Genomic DNA, 17,076 nt, shown 5'->3' with positions numbered 1-17,076 from the left:
TCTCAACTGAAGTAAATGAATACTGGAATGAATCGTTAACACCGGGCATAGTATAATTATTTACATTTTTCAAAGATGATTTTTCAACCTAGCAGTCTTTCAGTATATTCTGAACAGCATTAAAAATGTTTAATATATTAAAAATGTGCGTTTGGAATGTCTTAAACATCGTAGTACTCATCCCTCTCAGGGCCATCCCTTGTTAAGAACTCAGCAAATACTTTTTTAGCTTATGTACCACCCATTATATTGAGTAGACATATCCTTGGAGGTATATGCTATCTACCTATTATATATCCTACAAATGCTTCTTTTTCTTCTTTTGTAACAAAGAGTGATAAGCACCTCAATTTCACTTTTGCTTTATTAAACTTATGTTACATCAACAATCATGTTGGCTAAAGACCGATTAACTGGAATCTCCCTAGGTATTCACTGGTTTTCCTGACACCACACACCCATTAATCCTTTCTTTTCTCCAGTGGTTGTTTCTTATTCAACATCTACTGCCCCATTGTTAGAATTACTCAAATAATGTTAAACAAAACTTCAACATAAGTCTCAAAACCAGGCTCCTTAATGATAAGCCTCACAAATCATGATATAAATGTCGTACCAAGGAATTCTATACATTAGTCTTCAGGAATCTCAGAGAAATTTAACATTTGGATGAACTAATCAGAAACGAGAAAGGAAAGTGTGCTAAAGACTCTGCCAAGTTTTTTTCTCCATTAAATAATGAGAGTTTGGACGTGAACCATCAGTTCTAAGCATGAAATGAATTTTAGTATGGCAGACATGGCTGCAATCATGAGAACCTGGGAAAACACAAAACAACACTACAGGCACACAGATATACAGATGAACGGACAGGAATATACAAAAAATGTTTCCAAGTTCTTACTTCCACATAGAAAATGCTTAAAATTCATTAAAGTAAGAGTAATAATCAGAATGTCGTCTAAGCGAAGATTTACACAAAGTATCTGTAAAGACTCAAAACTCTAAGAGTTACAAAGAACGGTCTGGTTATTCATCTTCCATCTTTTAACACATTTCAATTCTTACTAATTAGGAGCCCCTAAGTTTTTGCAGGCCTAAGCTACAATGGGAAGTTGATTTTAAATAGAGGTTCCTAGTCAGCCTTTAGTTTCACTGTATAGGATCCCTTTTAATTCTAATTTCTCTTCAGGTCTTAGAGAATGTTGACCAGGCAGGCAATATTATCTTCATTCCTTCTATGACAGTGGTTCTCAACCTTTCTAATTTGAGTGGTTCTTAACCTTTGCTAGTGATTCTTAAACTGTGGGTCCTGACCCACAGGTTGAGACCCGCTGATGTAGACCCTAAGACCATCGGAAAACACAGATATGTATATTACGATTCATAACAGTAGCAAAATTACAGGTATGAAGTAGCAATGAAAATAATTTTATGGTTGGCGGTCACCACCACATGAGGAACTGTATGAAAGGGTCGAGGCATTAGGAAGGTTGAGAACCACTGCTCTATGAAGTAGAACGCTGACAGTTACAAGAAGGAAGGCTCAGACAGTGTTTAGCTCATATTACATGAGGCCATGTGTGCCGAAGATGACCTGTGAGGAAGTAAGACACCAGAAGTGCAGGATTGGTTGTCAAATAATGGTAATTTAGGTTTAATAGTACTTAGGTCTGGCAGCTTGAAGACCTCCAAAGTTAACTTATGGGTGATACACCTTTGGGGTGGGAGGATTAAACTTTTCTGGGGGGAAAAAGCCTAAATTTTCGATTGTCCACAAAACTTTATTAAAGTGAATAACTCAGAAGGACTGGTCCTTAGAAGAAGCACTAACCCTCTACACATGAAGGGTTTATTCTAAGTGGAAAGACCCACCTGCACTATACTTTTAACCCAGGGGAAATAAGACTGCTCTTAACTATTATAATATTGGAAATATATACATATACATTCTAAACATGATTCGAAAAGGTACTTTTGCATTGGCCTTTCCATGTTATCAGTTGGTAGGCATGTAATTTATTAAAAAGGAAAGTTGGAACATAAAGCACACAGTCATGGAGATTCACAGGACAAGGAATTCGAGCTGAACAAAACACCATCACGTGATACCACCGCGCTTGGGCTAAAAGTATAGATGAAAGTGTGGATTAAACCTGAGCTTCAAAGGTGCTGTGAAAAGAAACCCATGTTGTTGCCGGTTCTCATGTTTGCAAAGTTTGGGACTGATGGTCAGGGTAAAAGGGATAGTTATTCTAAAGGCAATATCAGATGTAGAATCTACAGGAAAAACAACAACAACCACAGACTAATTTATCTTTATATTCAACGGTTACTGAGAATTTCATATCTTCCAGACACACGAGGGAGGTCTCAGAAATATCTATTTCTGGCTCCCATACAAGATGTGACCTTTCTCAGGTAATAACCGGCAAGCTTTTGATTTATGTCTTTCAACAGCAATAAATAAAAGCCCTCAAGAAGGGATTTGGAAATTTTCTTGCATTTTTCGAAGTACAGAGCTAATGCCTTATCCAGTCATAGGTTTGAATTTAAACTCCGATAAAGACGGTAACAACAAGCATGTCAGGCAATGCCATGACGGCAGGCCTGTGACTCCCTGGCTCCAGCTGGTAGTACAGGGGAGAATTTTCTGCATTTCCAGGGAAGACCCCAGCAGGAATCCCTACATCAATCAACAAGAACCTGATTTCTTAAGACATTAAAACAGTTCTTAATCCAGTTTTTAATTTCAAATAAAATGCCGTCTGATTCGATGTGAGGTGCCCACCGGGTCCAGAACAAGCACGGTGGTGACCGATGTAAAAATATCCCCTTTGAGAGCCCGGAAGCCTGGGCAAACATCCTTCTTGTCCGTGTCCTTCCTGTGATGGCCGATGGGCTGCTCTGAAAGACTCCATTCAGCCCTCGTCTTATTTTTAGCTCTATCAACGACCATTTAGCAAAGTCTGACTTCAGAGACTGGACTTGCAGCTGGAATGCTTCGCTCAATGGCAGCTATTAATGTCCTGGTCTCAACACCCACCACCCTGCCCTGATCTGGCAAAGGATCCCGATGGTCCCACCTCCCAAACCGAATCATCTAGAAAAAGAGGGTGACCACAGAACTTTTCCTCCAAAGAAACAAACAGAATTTTACGGAGCGCAGTTGGGACAGAGATTAGGGTGTTTTTTTTTCTTGCACAGTAAACAAAAATGCTCATGTGAATATTCTTTTTCAAAAGCTTTTTGTTCAGAGAGCAAGCATGGCCTAGGAAGAAAGCACTACAGTGGTCAACTGTGACTCACAGCTCCACCCTGTCCACGGCTAACCGTGTCACCCTGGACCAGCCACTCGATCTCAGTGGCATCATCAGTGGAACAGGATCCATACTATCCTGCTCTCTGGAAGAGCACCAGGAGCTCTTTATGGCTTCGCAAAACTTCACTACAGAAAGAAAAATCAAATGATGACAAGAATCAGGGCAAGTCGGTGGCTTTTTGGTTTAGTTACATAATGTACAAATAGACGGCCACTTCCGGCCAAGATCAAGTAATGGGAAACAGATTAACCTGCCACCTGTAACATCCAAAAAAAAAAAAGGAAAAAAATATAGAATTATGTTTCTACAATATATTACACATCACAGTGAACACTGAGAAATGGGAAACAGATGAGGTGAGCTCTACATATGCCTAAGTTTACTGCCTGGAGTTTCTGGGCCGTGATTCGAGGCATGGGAACCCAGCAGAGCCTGAGAGACTCTGAGACTGAAGATATGGAGTGAGAGTCCGAGAGGCAAAGGCGGCTAGCAGTCATAGGAGAGGAAATTGGAGAGGAGGGAGCTGCTCAGAGAGAAGCCATCATCATTTGCAGATGATGCCCCTTGAGAATGCAGTTGACTACATGATTAGCGCATGCATGTAAAGAAACTAACTGAGGCCCCAGAACAAAAATCATCCAGAAGGATGAGAGCTAACAGTGCCTGATGTTCACCCAAGGTTAGCAATAATACCTGCTTGTCCTATCCGGGTGGGAAAACTCAACATGGCAGATTACTCAGGATTTTCAGGTATACAAAAATGTCCAGCACTCAATAAGGTACAATTCACAATGTCTGAGAGCCAATAAAAAAATGACTGGGCATAAAATGATGCAGAAATATATGACATATGAAAAGAAAAGATAATCAGAAAAAATACCCAAAGCTGACACAGATGTTAGAAGTAGCAACCGAGGATATTAAAAGAGTTACTATAATGTATATCCTATTGGTTCAAAAAGTTAAGATATGGGAGATATAAAAAACCAAAGAGACAAAAACTCAGATTAAACTGCTAGATATGAAAACTACCATGGTTATGAAGGAGAATAGCCAGATGGGATTAACGGCAGATTGACCATCACTCCAACATACAAGATGATGTGTCAACTTTCCTTGACCTCAGTGACATCCCATCTGATGAGGGGGCTGGGCCGGGTTTCTGGTTCCCTGATTGCCATCTCTACGGTGAGAGGTCAGCATCCCTGGGCTGCCAACTCACGTCAGGCCTTGCCCTCTGAGTCCCTGGGAGTCTGCCTGCCTCCTCCGTGGGCAAACGTGTCAGCGGCCCTGTGTCCCTTCAACCTTCAACATGGAATGAATGAACTCAGGGCAAACCTCTAAACAACGGTGCTCATGGCATTTCCCCAGGCCTCTTCTTCGGGGCCTTGCGTGCCCAGAGCCCGGGGGCCCTCTGCCTGCTGGGAGGCGGGCCCTACCGGAGGGGGGCCCTACCCAAGAGGGGACCTACCCGCGGGGGCACGGCCTGCAGCGCGGTGATGTAGTTCTCCAGGGCCAGGCGGCGGCGGTCGTTCAGCATGGCTTCCACCCTGGCCATGTGCGTCTCCACCAACTGCTGCCTCTCGTTGGCGGCCTCCTGCTCCAGCGACTCCACCTTCTCCTGGAAATGCTGCCACCAAACACAGGCACGTGTCACTCAGGAATGGAACAAGCATGTTTATTTATTTTAAAATCTACTTTATTAATTTTTTTAACAGTTAGGGCAAGTTGTTCAAATGAAACATCAAATTTCATTTCATTCAAAGATTTCATAATCATTCCCAACTTACACTCCTCATTGTAAGTCATTATTTCATGCGGTCCCTGAAGACTGATTCGATTGATCAAAATGTAGGATGAATTTATGTATTCTTGAAACTCTTCGTCACAATGCATATCAAAAAAATATTTCTCTCTTAGAGTTATTTTAATTTAAGGAAATGACTGTGATAATCTGTCATTTGCTTACAGTAATTTTGAGAGGGGCTGCAGTTAAAAATTCTAATTACACACACACACACACATATATATATATATATATATATATGTATTTTTTTGTTTTGTTTTTTTGCCAGGGGAAGAAGCAGAAGATTCTGGCAACCAAAAAAGATATTATTGATTGAAAAGTAGACTGCAAATAACCATGAGTTTTGTGGAAATGAATTATAACTTGAGCTAATTGGGAGCAAATAGAAGGCAGAGTTTAAGCAACTCAATTACTAGACAATGATGAGCAGTAATCCAGGATGATGAGAATATGAACAATCCAAATGAGTCTTCAGCAGACAATGGGAAACTTATAGGTGCTCCATGAATGGGGGAGGGGTGATGCTGGCCTGCACCCCTTATGAGAAAGGGCTCAGGGTTTTACCTGGATAACTGCTTTCTTATCAGCTTTAGGCAAGTTCTTTGCCTGGTGTTCTGCCTCCTCCCATTCTCTCATGACCTACAAAATAAGAAAACATTAAAATTTAAAATCAGTTCTTTTTTCAAATACGGATCTACGGTAACGAGATAATGTTTTTCTCCTATATGTGACATTGTACGTAATTATCACATTCCAGTTTTACCTCGGTAATATTTGACCTCTCACTAAGATGTAAATCTACCCTGTTAGTACAGTTATCATAAATATTCAAATTCGTTGCAGCAATATGGCCCTTTGAAACAAAGGAGGTCTTTTTTCTTTTCCCGAGAAAATGCTGGAGGTCCTTTTACTTGATATGCACAAATGTCGACGATTCATACACAGCATCTATTTCCTGAACAACGCTTTCTAACATTAAGTTGAACACATTGGTTTTAGTCTTTTGGAAAAGCAAGTTACAAAATTTCAAATAGTATGTGTGTGTGTGGCAAAAGCACATGTAACATCTTGTGCATGTGTAGCTATACCGTGAACACAGTGCCAAAAACATAGTACATATGGGAGGGAGGAAAAGACTTTGGGAAAAACACTTCTGTTGTCAGAAACCCTGAGATCCAACCCAGGATAATTAGGGCCCTTGGCTTGCCAACCCACGCTACAAACAGCCCTAGAACGCTCGTCTCAGAAAGGACACATTATAATGTTCCGAATGCAGCAAACAGTATTCTTGGCCAGTAATGCTAAGTGAATAACCAGGCTCATTGGTTTTGTAGAAAAACAAAATCTCCTCTTCACATCCTTGCTGTTCACCTAGGATTTCCCTGAGACAAGTTCACTCACTGATCCGAACGCAGGACAAGTCTGCAGCTGTGCATACTGTTGGAAGAAAACAGAGCTTCTTACCACCTACAGCTGTTCAACTGTACTCCTTGCCGTCAACTGGTGTGGTGTTTTTAGTTTTCGTTTTAAAGTGCAACTCCTACTTGAGCTAGGTAAAATGAAGAACAGAAAGATCAAGAGAACAACATTCTGACTTGTTAACAGATGTTTACTGGCAAACTCGGTGGACTCCCAAACCACGAGACAACTTGATTTCCTTGATTATAGGTATTTATCTCTAAGGAATTCATTTTCCCGATGACCTTCAAGATCGCAGAAAAAGGGAGGCAAGGAATAAATAACTATGAGATAACATCACATCAAATCATCAAGTGAGTTTTTAATTAGATTCTTACTGTGTATTAGCATTAATTGGTTGTGTAAGATACAAGACAAGTGTCCATATGTTGTTTTCATGAAATTATGGACAGAATAGAATGGGATGTATGCTCTACTACACTTGACAAGCATATTAAAAATGACCTAAAGAGCTCATAGCAAAATTGGGGAAAATGATCCATTGCTCTGAAAAAGAACAGAACACAAAAGAACAGAAACATATTGTCCCAGATACGTTGGTGTCTCCAGGAATTAATGGAGGGCATCTGCTGGGAGGGGCTAGGGAAGACTGCTTTTGCTCGTATAGATGAGATAAGCCTTACATTGCAAATATCTCAATTTTCTGCTTCAGGAATGTTCTCAATGGCGGTATTCTACCATGAATTCTTCAGGCAGGAATCTCAAAATTAGTTTGAGAGAGAAGTCAAATGTTTCACTGGAAGGTGAAATACTTATTTCCCAATTTAAGTTTGCACAATCTCACCTTATTTATTCAGAACTTTCATTCCGAGCAAAGAAATCATGAAATAATTAAGGAGACTTATTTAGCTAATAAATTGAAAATAGGCATTTCTAGAGAAATAAAATTTTGATTTTCAGAGAAATTTAATTATATCCTATACCCTCAGAAATAAAATAATTCACCTGTAACATCACCCGAGGTCTACTGCTGGAAGATAAACACAGACAATAGGCTCAACATCTTCCTGTGAACAATGGCTTCCTCTGAGCTATACTGATAAGAGATAGCATTACTGCTGACCTGCTAACTATCAGATCCTGTACTCAGTGCTCTACAAAATCTACCTCATTTCATTGATTCCTCACAACAGCCTGTGAGATTAGGCATGGCCACCCTTATTTTTGAAACAGGTTAAGTTACCCACTCAAGGTCATGAAGGAAAAGATCTGTGTGGCTCTCTCAAGTACCATGCTTTGGTCCCCTGCGGCCCTACAGGCAACGTTCTAAATGGCAATGGAAATCAAGTTGTCTCATGGTTTGGGAGTCCACCCAGTTTGCCAGTAAACATTTGTTAACAAGTCAGAATGTTGCTTCTCTTGATCTTTCTGTTCTTCATTTTACCTAGCTCAAGTAGGAGTTGCACTTTAAAACAAAACAAAACAAAAACCAAAACACCACGCCAGTTGACAGCAAGGAGTACACTTGAACAGCTGTAGGTGGTAAGAAGCTCTGTTTTCTTCCAACAATATGCACAGCTGCAGACTTGTCCTGCATTCAGATCAGTGAGTGAACTTGTCTCAGGGAAATCCTAGGTGAACATCAAGGATGTGAGGAGGAGACTTCGTTTTCCTACAAAACCGATGAGCTCATTTTATTTATATTTGGTGACATAAGGAAGGGCCATTCTTGGATGTTGATGCTTATCTTAAAAAATAATACATGTAAAGAAAGATCAACTTTCATTTTAAAGACCTTCATTTCAAGGATACATTGACACTGATAAATTCGTAAGTAATAAAAGTACTTATAAGCTGTTCAGCATCTTATAGTTGATAGATTCTATTCATAACAGATGGCAACAGAAATCTACAAATTGAGTTATGAACCACAACAACAACAACAAAAAAAACCACACCTGAAATACCAAAATAACCTAAATCCTCTGTATTTGTAAGAAAACAATAAAAACTACAGTAAAAATAGTTTAAAAAACTACATTTTTAAAAAAAATTAGAAATGTTTAGGATCCGGCCTTTGTGTATGGGACCAATCTTATTGTGAAGCAATTTCCCATTGCAGGGCAAAAGTTCTGGCATCATCTGGATTTATGGATCTTCACATACTGCCAGTTTCATGCAGAGAAATGACAACTAATACAAAGAGATTTAAGAGGCAGGCAAGCTCAGGGCCAAACAGTCCCCAGAATTCGGTGGCACAGATCACAAAGATAAATGTTGATCTCAGGCATATCACATTCCTGTGACCAGTTGGATCTGGCTGGCTGCGTTCTTTGCTGTATGATAACATCTCTTGCATTATCTCAGGTATAGCTAATGGCTAAAAGATGAAGGAAATCTATTAAAACTTAGACAAACCAAGTCATGTGTTAAATAGATGTGCTGAAATGAAATTAAGTTCATATTCTGGGAGAGATTGATAATATCTAAAATTTGGAGAGCATTTGAAATCAGTTCTTATAATAGGCTCAAAATGATCAAGGCACATTGGGGAAAATAATTCAGGATTTGTATTTTTTTTTTTTTTTAAAGAAATAAGGACTATTTAAGTGAGGTCAAGAAAAGATACACGAGGTTAGTAAGGTGACATAAACTTAAAGAGACAAAAAGTCTACAATCTAGCTAGAGAGATAAGACACACATACAAACACACACACACACACACACACACACACGCATGTATACAAAATAATCACTAAATAAAATTGGGGATCAAATTTGTCAAGCTGAATGAAAAGACCAATGACTGCTTATCCCATTGCAAGGATTACATGGGGTGTAAGGATTAGGCGAGACTTATAACGTGAGGAGCAGTAGAAGGGCATTTTCAGAGAAAGTCAGTGCCTAGAGCCAAGATGAGCTGAGCATGCCCAGAGCAGAGGCCAACAGCATTTCCTGCTGCCTGTACAAGGATGGTAGCAATTGGGGGCAGAAGAAAAAGTAGGAAGTCTGGAGCTGGGGAGCAGGGGGTTGGGGTGTGAGAATAGGCACTGGAAATGCCACGCTGAGCATTCAGTATTTCTTCTTCTTTTTTTTCTTTTTCTTTTTTCTTTTTTTTTCTTTTCTTAGAAGTGGATTGTGAGGGCAATGGAAAACCCCTGAAAGATTCATAAACAAGAAGTGAGGGAGTTTAACTTTAAGGGACATCAGCTCAGCGGCTATAAGTATGACTTGTAGCCATCCTGGCTTTTGTAACAGAGATTACTTATCAACTTGGGTCTTTCCTAAAGAAAGATCCCATTTCTCAAAAGAACTGTTTCAGATGAAACATCGCTAGTCCAATATAGCTAGCTTTCTAGTTCCACTCGCATCTGAGTTTTCATTAAGGGCGACAACTAGACCTGCATTGTATTCCAGAGCCCAAGTATTCCGATTATGCCCCCTCCTCATCCCCAATGTTATTATTCCTAAGTAGCTCAGTATTGTGGTCACTCTCTTAAAAAAAAAAAAAGGAATCGTGTTGTGCCTTTCTAGATACATTAGTAGTTCTATGATTTACAACATAGGTCCTACTGTGGTTCTGGTATGTTGAGGCTAACACATCAGGAGATGACTACCAGAGACAAGATAGTTTCTTGCTCAGTTTTCAATGTGGCACATGGGGAAGCACCAGAGTCAGTCGGAGGCAGAGAGAGTGAGAAGGAGACATGGATAAAAGCCTTTCTTGTGGTTTGGGAAGGAAGGAGGGAAGGAGGCAGGGTAGAGTGGCTACATGGACTTAGGATTGACTAGTTTGCATTTTGAGTGGCTGGTTTGCACGGGAAAGATGCGTTTGCAGGCCAGTCATTTGCCACCTCTAAGAACTGGCTCGCCCTGGGAGGGGCAGTCTCTCCAGGGTTGGTTAGGTCCCAGATATCAAATCATTGGAAAAGACAGAAAACAAAAAGGCATGACTAGTCTACTAATGACCTATGTTTATCTTAAAAGCATACATAGGGGACTAGATGAAATGGTTATGATGCTTCCATTTAGTTTTAAGCTTTTATGGTCTTATGAATGAGTTTTGTAAGAAATGATTGCTTCAATGATTAATCAGGTACTTCATACAAAAACAATCTTCAACACTAACTAAAGAATGTTTTAAGGGATTTTAATTTACAACATGATGGTTACAGGTACCATATACACACAGAGTAATAAGGCCATCGAGAAGGTAGTAGACATTGAATTTCTGCTTGCACAATCCTATGACACTTACTATACTTGGATCTTTACTAGGTGAAATGATCAGGAGGATATAACCCTCTAAATCAATACCTTGTAGAAAACGTTGAAAATTAAGACTTTAAATCTTTCAAAATCTAGATTAAAGACTCCTACCCAGTCCTACAAATTTATTGGCCACTGAGCCCCAGTGGAGATTCTGAGGCAGAGGCAAGACCAGATTTCCCCTGTATCGTAGGGCTGAAGCACGGAAGAGCCACACTACCTGGGACATTCTCTCTCGGTGCTTGGCCTCCAGCCTCTCCTTGGCTTTCTGGAAGTGGGCGTGCTCATTCTCATCTCCAGGTGTCTCCAGATACTTGTCCACGGCGTCAGGGGTGCTGGCTGCGGTCGTAGGAACTGTAAATGGAAGTGACGGAGGTTTGAGAAGAGAAGCAGAATATCCGATCATTCCAAAGAAAGCCATATTTTCCATTACTCCAGAACAAAGAGTTTAGTACAGAAGCACACACACGATGTTAATGCTGTCGAAGAAAATACCATGAGACGCTTCCCAGCACAGCCAAGATGGGTGTCGCCCCTTCCAAGGCTCAGGTGAAGGAAAAGCTTGAAAACTGGCCATTTTGTGATTATAGTATTATGTTTAAAATTCATTGTAAAATGACAGGCATAGAGCAAAAACAGTTGGTGTTTAACACAGACACGTTGTCCTAAATTCCTATGTTTTGCTAAATTAACTTTTGTCACCTTGAAAGTAAACAATGGTATCCATCAATTAAGATTCCTCCACAACCCAGACACCTCAAAATTAGCCCAATTGTAGGATAATTGCACCTCACAGCAAAGGTAAATCTTACACTGTGTATTTTAGATCACTAGATTACAAGCCATCTTTTGTGAGAAAATATTTTAAACACTATAAAAAAAAAACACACCTCAAAAAGTCAATAAATGCATTTTTGAAATCACAGAAAGACCTTTCACTTTCACAAATGAGAACAAGTTTAAGTTCTTTTGGCAAACTACAATCTGGCAGAATGACAGAATTAGGCAAGTCACATTTTGCATATTGAATAAATGAAAATGTCTGGAGTCATATTCCCTGATTAGGGTAGCCACAGGCTATGTGCCAACCACACCATGGCACCCTCTTTGGAAAAGTGGAATTATTAATTGTTACCCTAGGAGTAGAAAAGTTCTCCAACTCTTGTGTACGGTGAGATACAACTTTAGAATAGTAAGAAAACAAAAATGATACAGAATGAGCATGTGCAGTCCATTGTACAGGATTACAAATATTTCAAGTATCAAACCTTTTTTAAGCACATGGAAATACATACAAAGACTGCATTATGTATTTATTCCATTTGATCGAGAAATATGCCTCTTCCAGTCAATCCTTGTTCATGACCTCTGTCCCTTCAGCTGAAGACTTGAAAGGGAAGCGGTTTCTCTTTTAATCCTCAATTCAAACGTGTAAGCCACTGACGCTAACAATGCCTCTCAGCTTGTGTGAGCGAAGTGTTCCCGTATTCACCAGATCCCTCTCCAGCCAAGGGCTGAAGAATGATGACACCTCTTAATATTTTAAAACGAATTTATTACTTCATTGCCACTATCCTGCAGCTGGTGAGAGGGGAGGCGAGAACATTTTAAGGAGGACCTTGTGCAGAGAGCTCATCTTCTATTTCTCGAATATTCCTACATCCAGAAGACACTGTCCTACCAGGACTGGCTGCCATCGTGTGAAGTCCATGGTGGACCAGAGACAGCAATACCACGGGTGGTGACAAGAGCCGGACACCTGGGCCTCATGTCCCCACCCTTTTCAAGGCGCTTCCTTTGGGAAAGGAGAGGCTCAGGACTATGAGTGTGTCGTCCAGAGCACAACCATTTTGGTCGCTTGAACCACATAGGAAGGGAAAATGAACTGGCTCTAGGAGGGTTTATTCTCGTGTTGCTTTTGAAACTTCCACAAAGCAGTTGGTACTGTTCAGACCCCTCTGCGGTTCCCTCGGTGCTGTGATTTGGGCCAGACTACCACGTTGTCCAGATAAGAAAGCCCCCTGTTCATTAGCGGATGCTGTGCCAGACACTCGACACATGTTCTCACTTAACATGGGGAGTGAAGAAAAAATCACCCTGCTACATATATGGCACAGAGGGGAAATACTATCTTTTAACATACTCGCTCACATCCCCAAACACACACGAGTACGTCTGATTTTAGGGTTAGGAAAACCATGAAAAGGCTCTCAAGTTAATATTTAGAGTAGCGAAGGGCTAATCCATTGACATGTTTAGGGCATTGGAAAGGGTTTGTTTTGGTTAAAGAATAACATGAATTGGCCCAAAACATGCTTTGTTATGACAGCTGCCCGCCCCCTTCTGCCCCCACCATATGCTTCCTGATAAATGACCTCTAACAAGCATTCAGCAGCAGCAGGATCATGGAACAGGGGGCAAGTGAAAGAGCCCATAGACCCTGCATCTGGACAATCTTTCAGCCACCGGCCCCTGCTCAAACCTGCTCATTCATAACTTCTGCAAGCAAGCTTGCTGGGTCAAGTCACATTGCCAAAGACAACTAGACCTGAAACTCAGGGTAAAGCATGTTTAGCTCTCGGTTTAGACCTCTAGCTACAAATCCTAAGCAGCACTCCCACCATCATATGCATGTGATTTTAGCTTTCAGGTGACTTTTATATCCATTTTCTTAGTCTCTTAGCAGCCTGGCAGAATGTGGCGGGGTGTACACCTGGAGCATGGGTGTCTATACATTAACAGAAAACCAGTTCCAGCTCCCAGCACAATACTGCCTCAAGGTCGTTCAGATTCCAAATCCCAGCAGAATTCTGAATGAGAAATGCTTTTGATCTGAGCCTCAGCCCATTTTCTTTTTGCAACCCCGGGAGGTCGGGGCTATCCGAGAGGCAGTAGCCAGCATGTTGACTTTGCTGCCTTGAGAGCGCTTGTGCATTCCTTCATTTCTCCAAGTAATATTGTGGATTCTACTTTAGGTGAGGCTGGTAGATAGGAAAGCCCAATGAACAAAGACCCTTGTCCTTGTGGAATTATGTCTCCATGAGAGAAACAATCACCTCAAAAAATAGTAATCCACATTGTTATAAAACGTGATCTGCATTATGGAGAAAAAGAAAAATCAGAGCTGGAGGAAGGGGTGGAGGGGAGAGACCACCGCAGCAGGGAAAGGAGGTGGCCAGGCTGGGCTAATGGAGAAGGTGACATTTGTAAAAGAAGCCAACCCCCATCCTCCAGTTTCCTGCTGTGAGAACAGGGCAGGCAGGTAAAGAAACTAGCACAAAGGCCCTAAGAGGTGCGAGCGCCTGGAAAATCCCAGGACCAGCAGGATCAGCGTGGCACGAGCTAGAGAGAGAGAGAGAGCGAGTATTGAGAGAGGCAGAATAGAAATGGGGGACAAGAGCCAGCATGGGTTGTTTCAAGGAGGGAAAATGTGATGTAAATGTGCTTTAAAGGATCACTCTGGCCCAGTCGGTGTGGCTCAGTGGTTGAGCTTCGACCCATGAACCAAGAGGTCCCCAGTTTGATTCCTGGTCAGGACGCATGCCTGATTGTGGGCCTGATTCCCAGTAGGGGGCGTGCAGGAGGCAGCCAATTGATGTCTCATTGATGTTTCCATCCCTCCCTCTCTCTTCCTCTCTCTCTCAAAAACAAAACAAAAACCAAACAAACATATTTAAAGGACCCTTCTGCTAAGGGCCCAAGCAGCAGGAGTAAAGGACAAAAAGGAGGGTGGCTTGGAAAAGTGGCAGGGAGGTGAGGTGGGGAGGGTCTCATTGCAGGTCCCTCCCCTCCTCCACAGATCGGATTCACATCTCTCACCACACAACATGTTACCTAAACCACAGGTAACCAGATGCTTGGGGCGATATTGGTTTCACCTGGGTGTGAGGGTTCATTTCAGTTTTACAAACAATGCACCACGGCTAGGCACAGCATTTCACCTCCTACTGCAATCTCCCCTGAGTACCTGCAGAGCTATTTTTTTTTTTTTTTTTTTTTTTTGCGGGGGGGTGAAGAGGGGTGGGTGAGGAGGAGCAGGTTTGCTTTCGGTTCATTAATCAAACCTGGCGCTGACCCCAATGTTCCTGTCACAAGATACACTGTCATCACTGGGGACATAAGTGCCAAGGAAACGTTTCCGTTCCTGAGTCTCCCCTGAGAAAACTTTAATTATAAGGGAGGTTACTCCAAAACAAGGTGGAAATGGGTGTGGACAGAACGCAGTAGGGATCACCCTCCTGGTCTGTTGCCTGGGCCTCTGTGTCAGGCACCCACATCGAGTTTCCGTTTCCATGGACCATATACTTATTTAATTAATTTGTTTTTCTTTTTTTAAGAAATATATTTGTATTGACTTCAGAGAGGAAAAGATAAGAAAGAGAAACATCAACGATGAGAGAGAATTATCAATCGGCCGCCTCCTGCACGCCTCCTACTGGGGGATCAAGCCCAAAACCCTGGATTGTGCCCTGACAGGGAATTGAACGGAGACCTTCTGGATCATAGGTCGATGCTCAACCACTCATGTACTCATTTTAGTTCTGATTTTGTAACTACTGCCTTGTACTTCATTTCATATTCAGACTCAAGGCAGCAAGAATGTGGAGTCCAAAACTAGCAACATCATGAAAAGTTGCCCCAATCATTCTGATATTTGTGTGTTTCCTCAATCTCTAGGGTGACACATAAATGCATAGTCAGAATGGGCTCAGGATGCAAAAAGAGGAATAAGCCCAGCTGTAAGCTGTAACAACTGAGACCACCCACCCCAGGCCACATGGCGAATGTTTCTCTTAAGCAAAGGCCCATACATGGCATCCAGTCAATACACTAACATCGGACGCTAGCAGGAAAATTTGATTAGTTTCCTTTTGCTGGCGGAGAGGCAATGTATTACCCCGATAGCACTGACAATAGAAAATGAAAGTGAATTAAGACCCACATAAGTCATTGCCTTATCACAGAAAATGCTATTTTATTCAGAGCTAGCAACCCTGTCACTTGAAATGGCTGTGATTTATATGAGAGGGGGCCATGGGGGTAATTTATATAGAGGCGAAATGTAAACCGGTAGAGAACGATTTTAGGTGAAAATGTAATCTGAAAGCATGCAGAGCTTTGCAGACTGCCACCTCAACTATCTTTTTCTGTAAAAGGGCTCCATTTCTCTAATTCCCAAACAGCTAAAATCCCCAACACACGCGGAACTCAAATATCTATCGCTGCCTCCCAGGCCGAGTTGGAGGAAGCATTTATTACATGAAAATAGTTTGTGATCCTTAAATGGTGGACACTCTCAAAAAAAAAAAAAAAAAAAAAAAAAGAAAGAAAAAAGAAGAAAGAAGAAAAAAGAACAAAGACATTTTCCCTGATGTGCCTTTGTATCATTATTTTATAGTCTGTGTGATCATGGCTGGCATGCCATCAATGCATCATGTGGACATAAGATAATAAAAATGTAATCTATGCCGTGTATACTCTACTCTAGCCAAGCTGCATTTCTTCTTTATGCCTAATGGACCCGGACTGACGTGGGAATTTTGTCAACGATGTGAAAGGAGAGAGGAAGGATGAACGCAGGTGTTAGTTTTATTAATATCTACACCCTACCTAACACAGTGCACCAAAATGGAAAAGAACCTTCAAGTCTGAATCTAAAATATATATATGAAGCCTTAGTGCTAAGAGCTGGCATCTAGACTTCCTTAACCCTCGGCTATTGCCTTTTTCATCCGTTTGTTGGAAGCAATTTCCAGCTTCATTATGGTAGATCATAAAGGGGTGACCCGTCACAGTTGCTCAACACTCAACAGATGAGTTCAAAAAGTCAAAATCCTCAATATTGTCCACTTTCCTAGAAACTGCAGTAGGAAAAGCCAGGCGGAACTGTTAGCCTCTGTGGAGGTCTTAAAGGATGAAGCCAGGTTCATTTTACTCCAGCCTTCCACAGCAAGCTTTTCCTACCCGTGTATATTTTACTTTATGTTGCTATGTAATTCCATCACCTACTTGAGTCTCATGGCACCAATGAATCTGTCATGTTATTAAAACAGGGTATTTGGTTTATTTTGCCGGTGTCCCTTAAAAACACCCAACTCATCACCAGCACATCTGGGCTCAAAAGTAGCAACTTTATTAAAACCAGAGTTTGGCCTGCTGGTCTCTTTCTATGCAATGTTTTATTGGACACAGCTGGATCTATTCACTTAGCCTTTGTCTGTGGCTGCTTTTTACATATGCTCTACTGTGTTGAGCATG

General features: G+C 41.4%; 1 protein-coding gene across 6 annotated transcripts in view; it reads right to left on the bottom strand.

Moving 5' to 3' along the window:
• APP (amyloid beta precursor protein) overlaps positions 1 to 17,076 on the bottom strand; it is a 210,202-nt gene that overhangs the window by 62,191 nt on the left and 130,935 nt on the right. For all 6 annotated transcript variants that reach the window (XM_084871393.1, XM_084871394.1, XM_084871395.1 and 3 more), the window contains 3 exons: positions 11,039 to 11,172; positions 5,695 to 5,769; positions 4,795 to 4,953 (listed from right to left, as the gene is read on the bottom strand). In XM_084871393.1, coding sequence (XP_084727519.1) covers positions 4,795 to 4,953; positions 5,695 to 5,769; positions 11,039 to 11,172 — 368 coding nt within the window. The remainder of the gene's footprint in view (positions 1 to 4,794; positions 4,954 to 5,694; positions 5,770 to 11,038; positions 11,173 to 17,076) is intronic.

This window comes from Pipistrellus hanaki (genome assembly GCF_964339955.1).
Source record: "Pipistrellus hanaki genome assembly, chromosome: 2".
Classification (NCBI taxonomy): Eukaryota; Metazoa; Chordata; class Mammalia; order Chiroptera; family Vespertilionidae; genus Pipistrellus; species Pipistrellus hanaki.
Note: the sequence above shows the minus strand (reverse complement) of the source record. Positions and strands in the feature narration are given on the sequence as shown.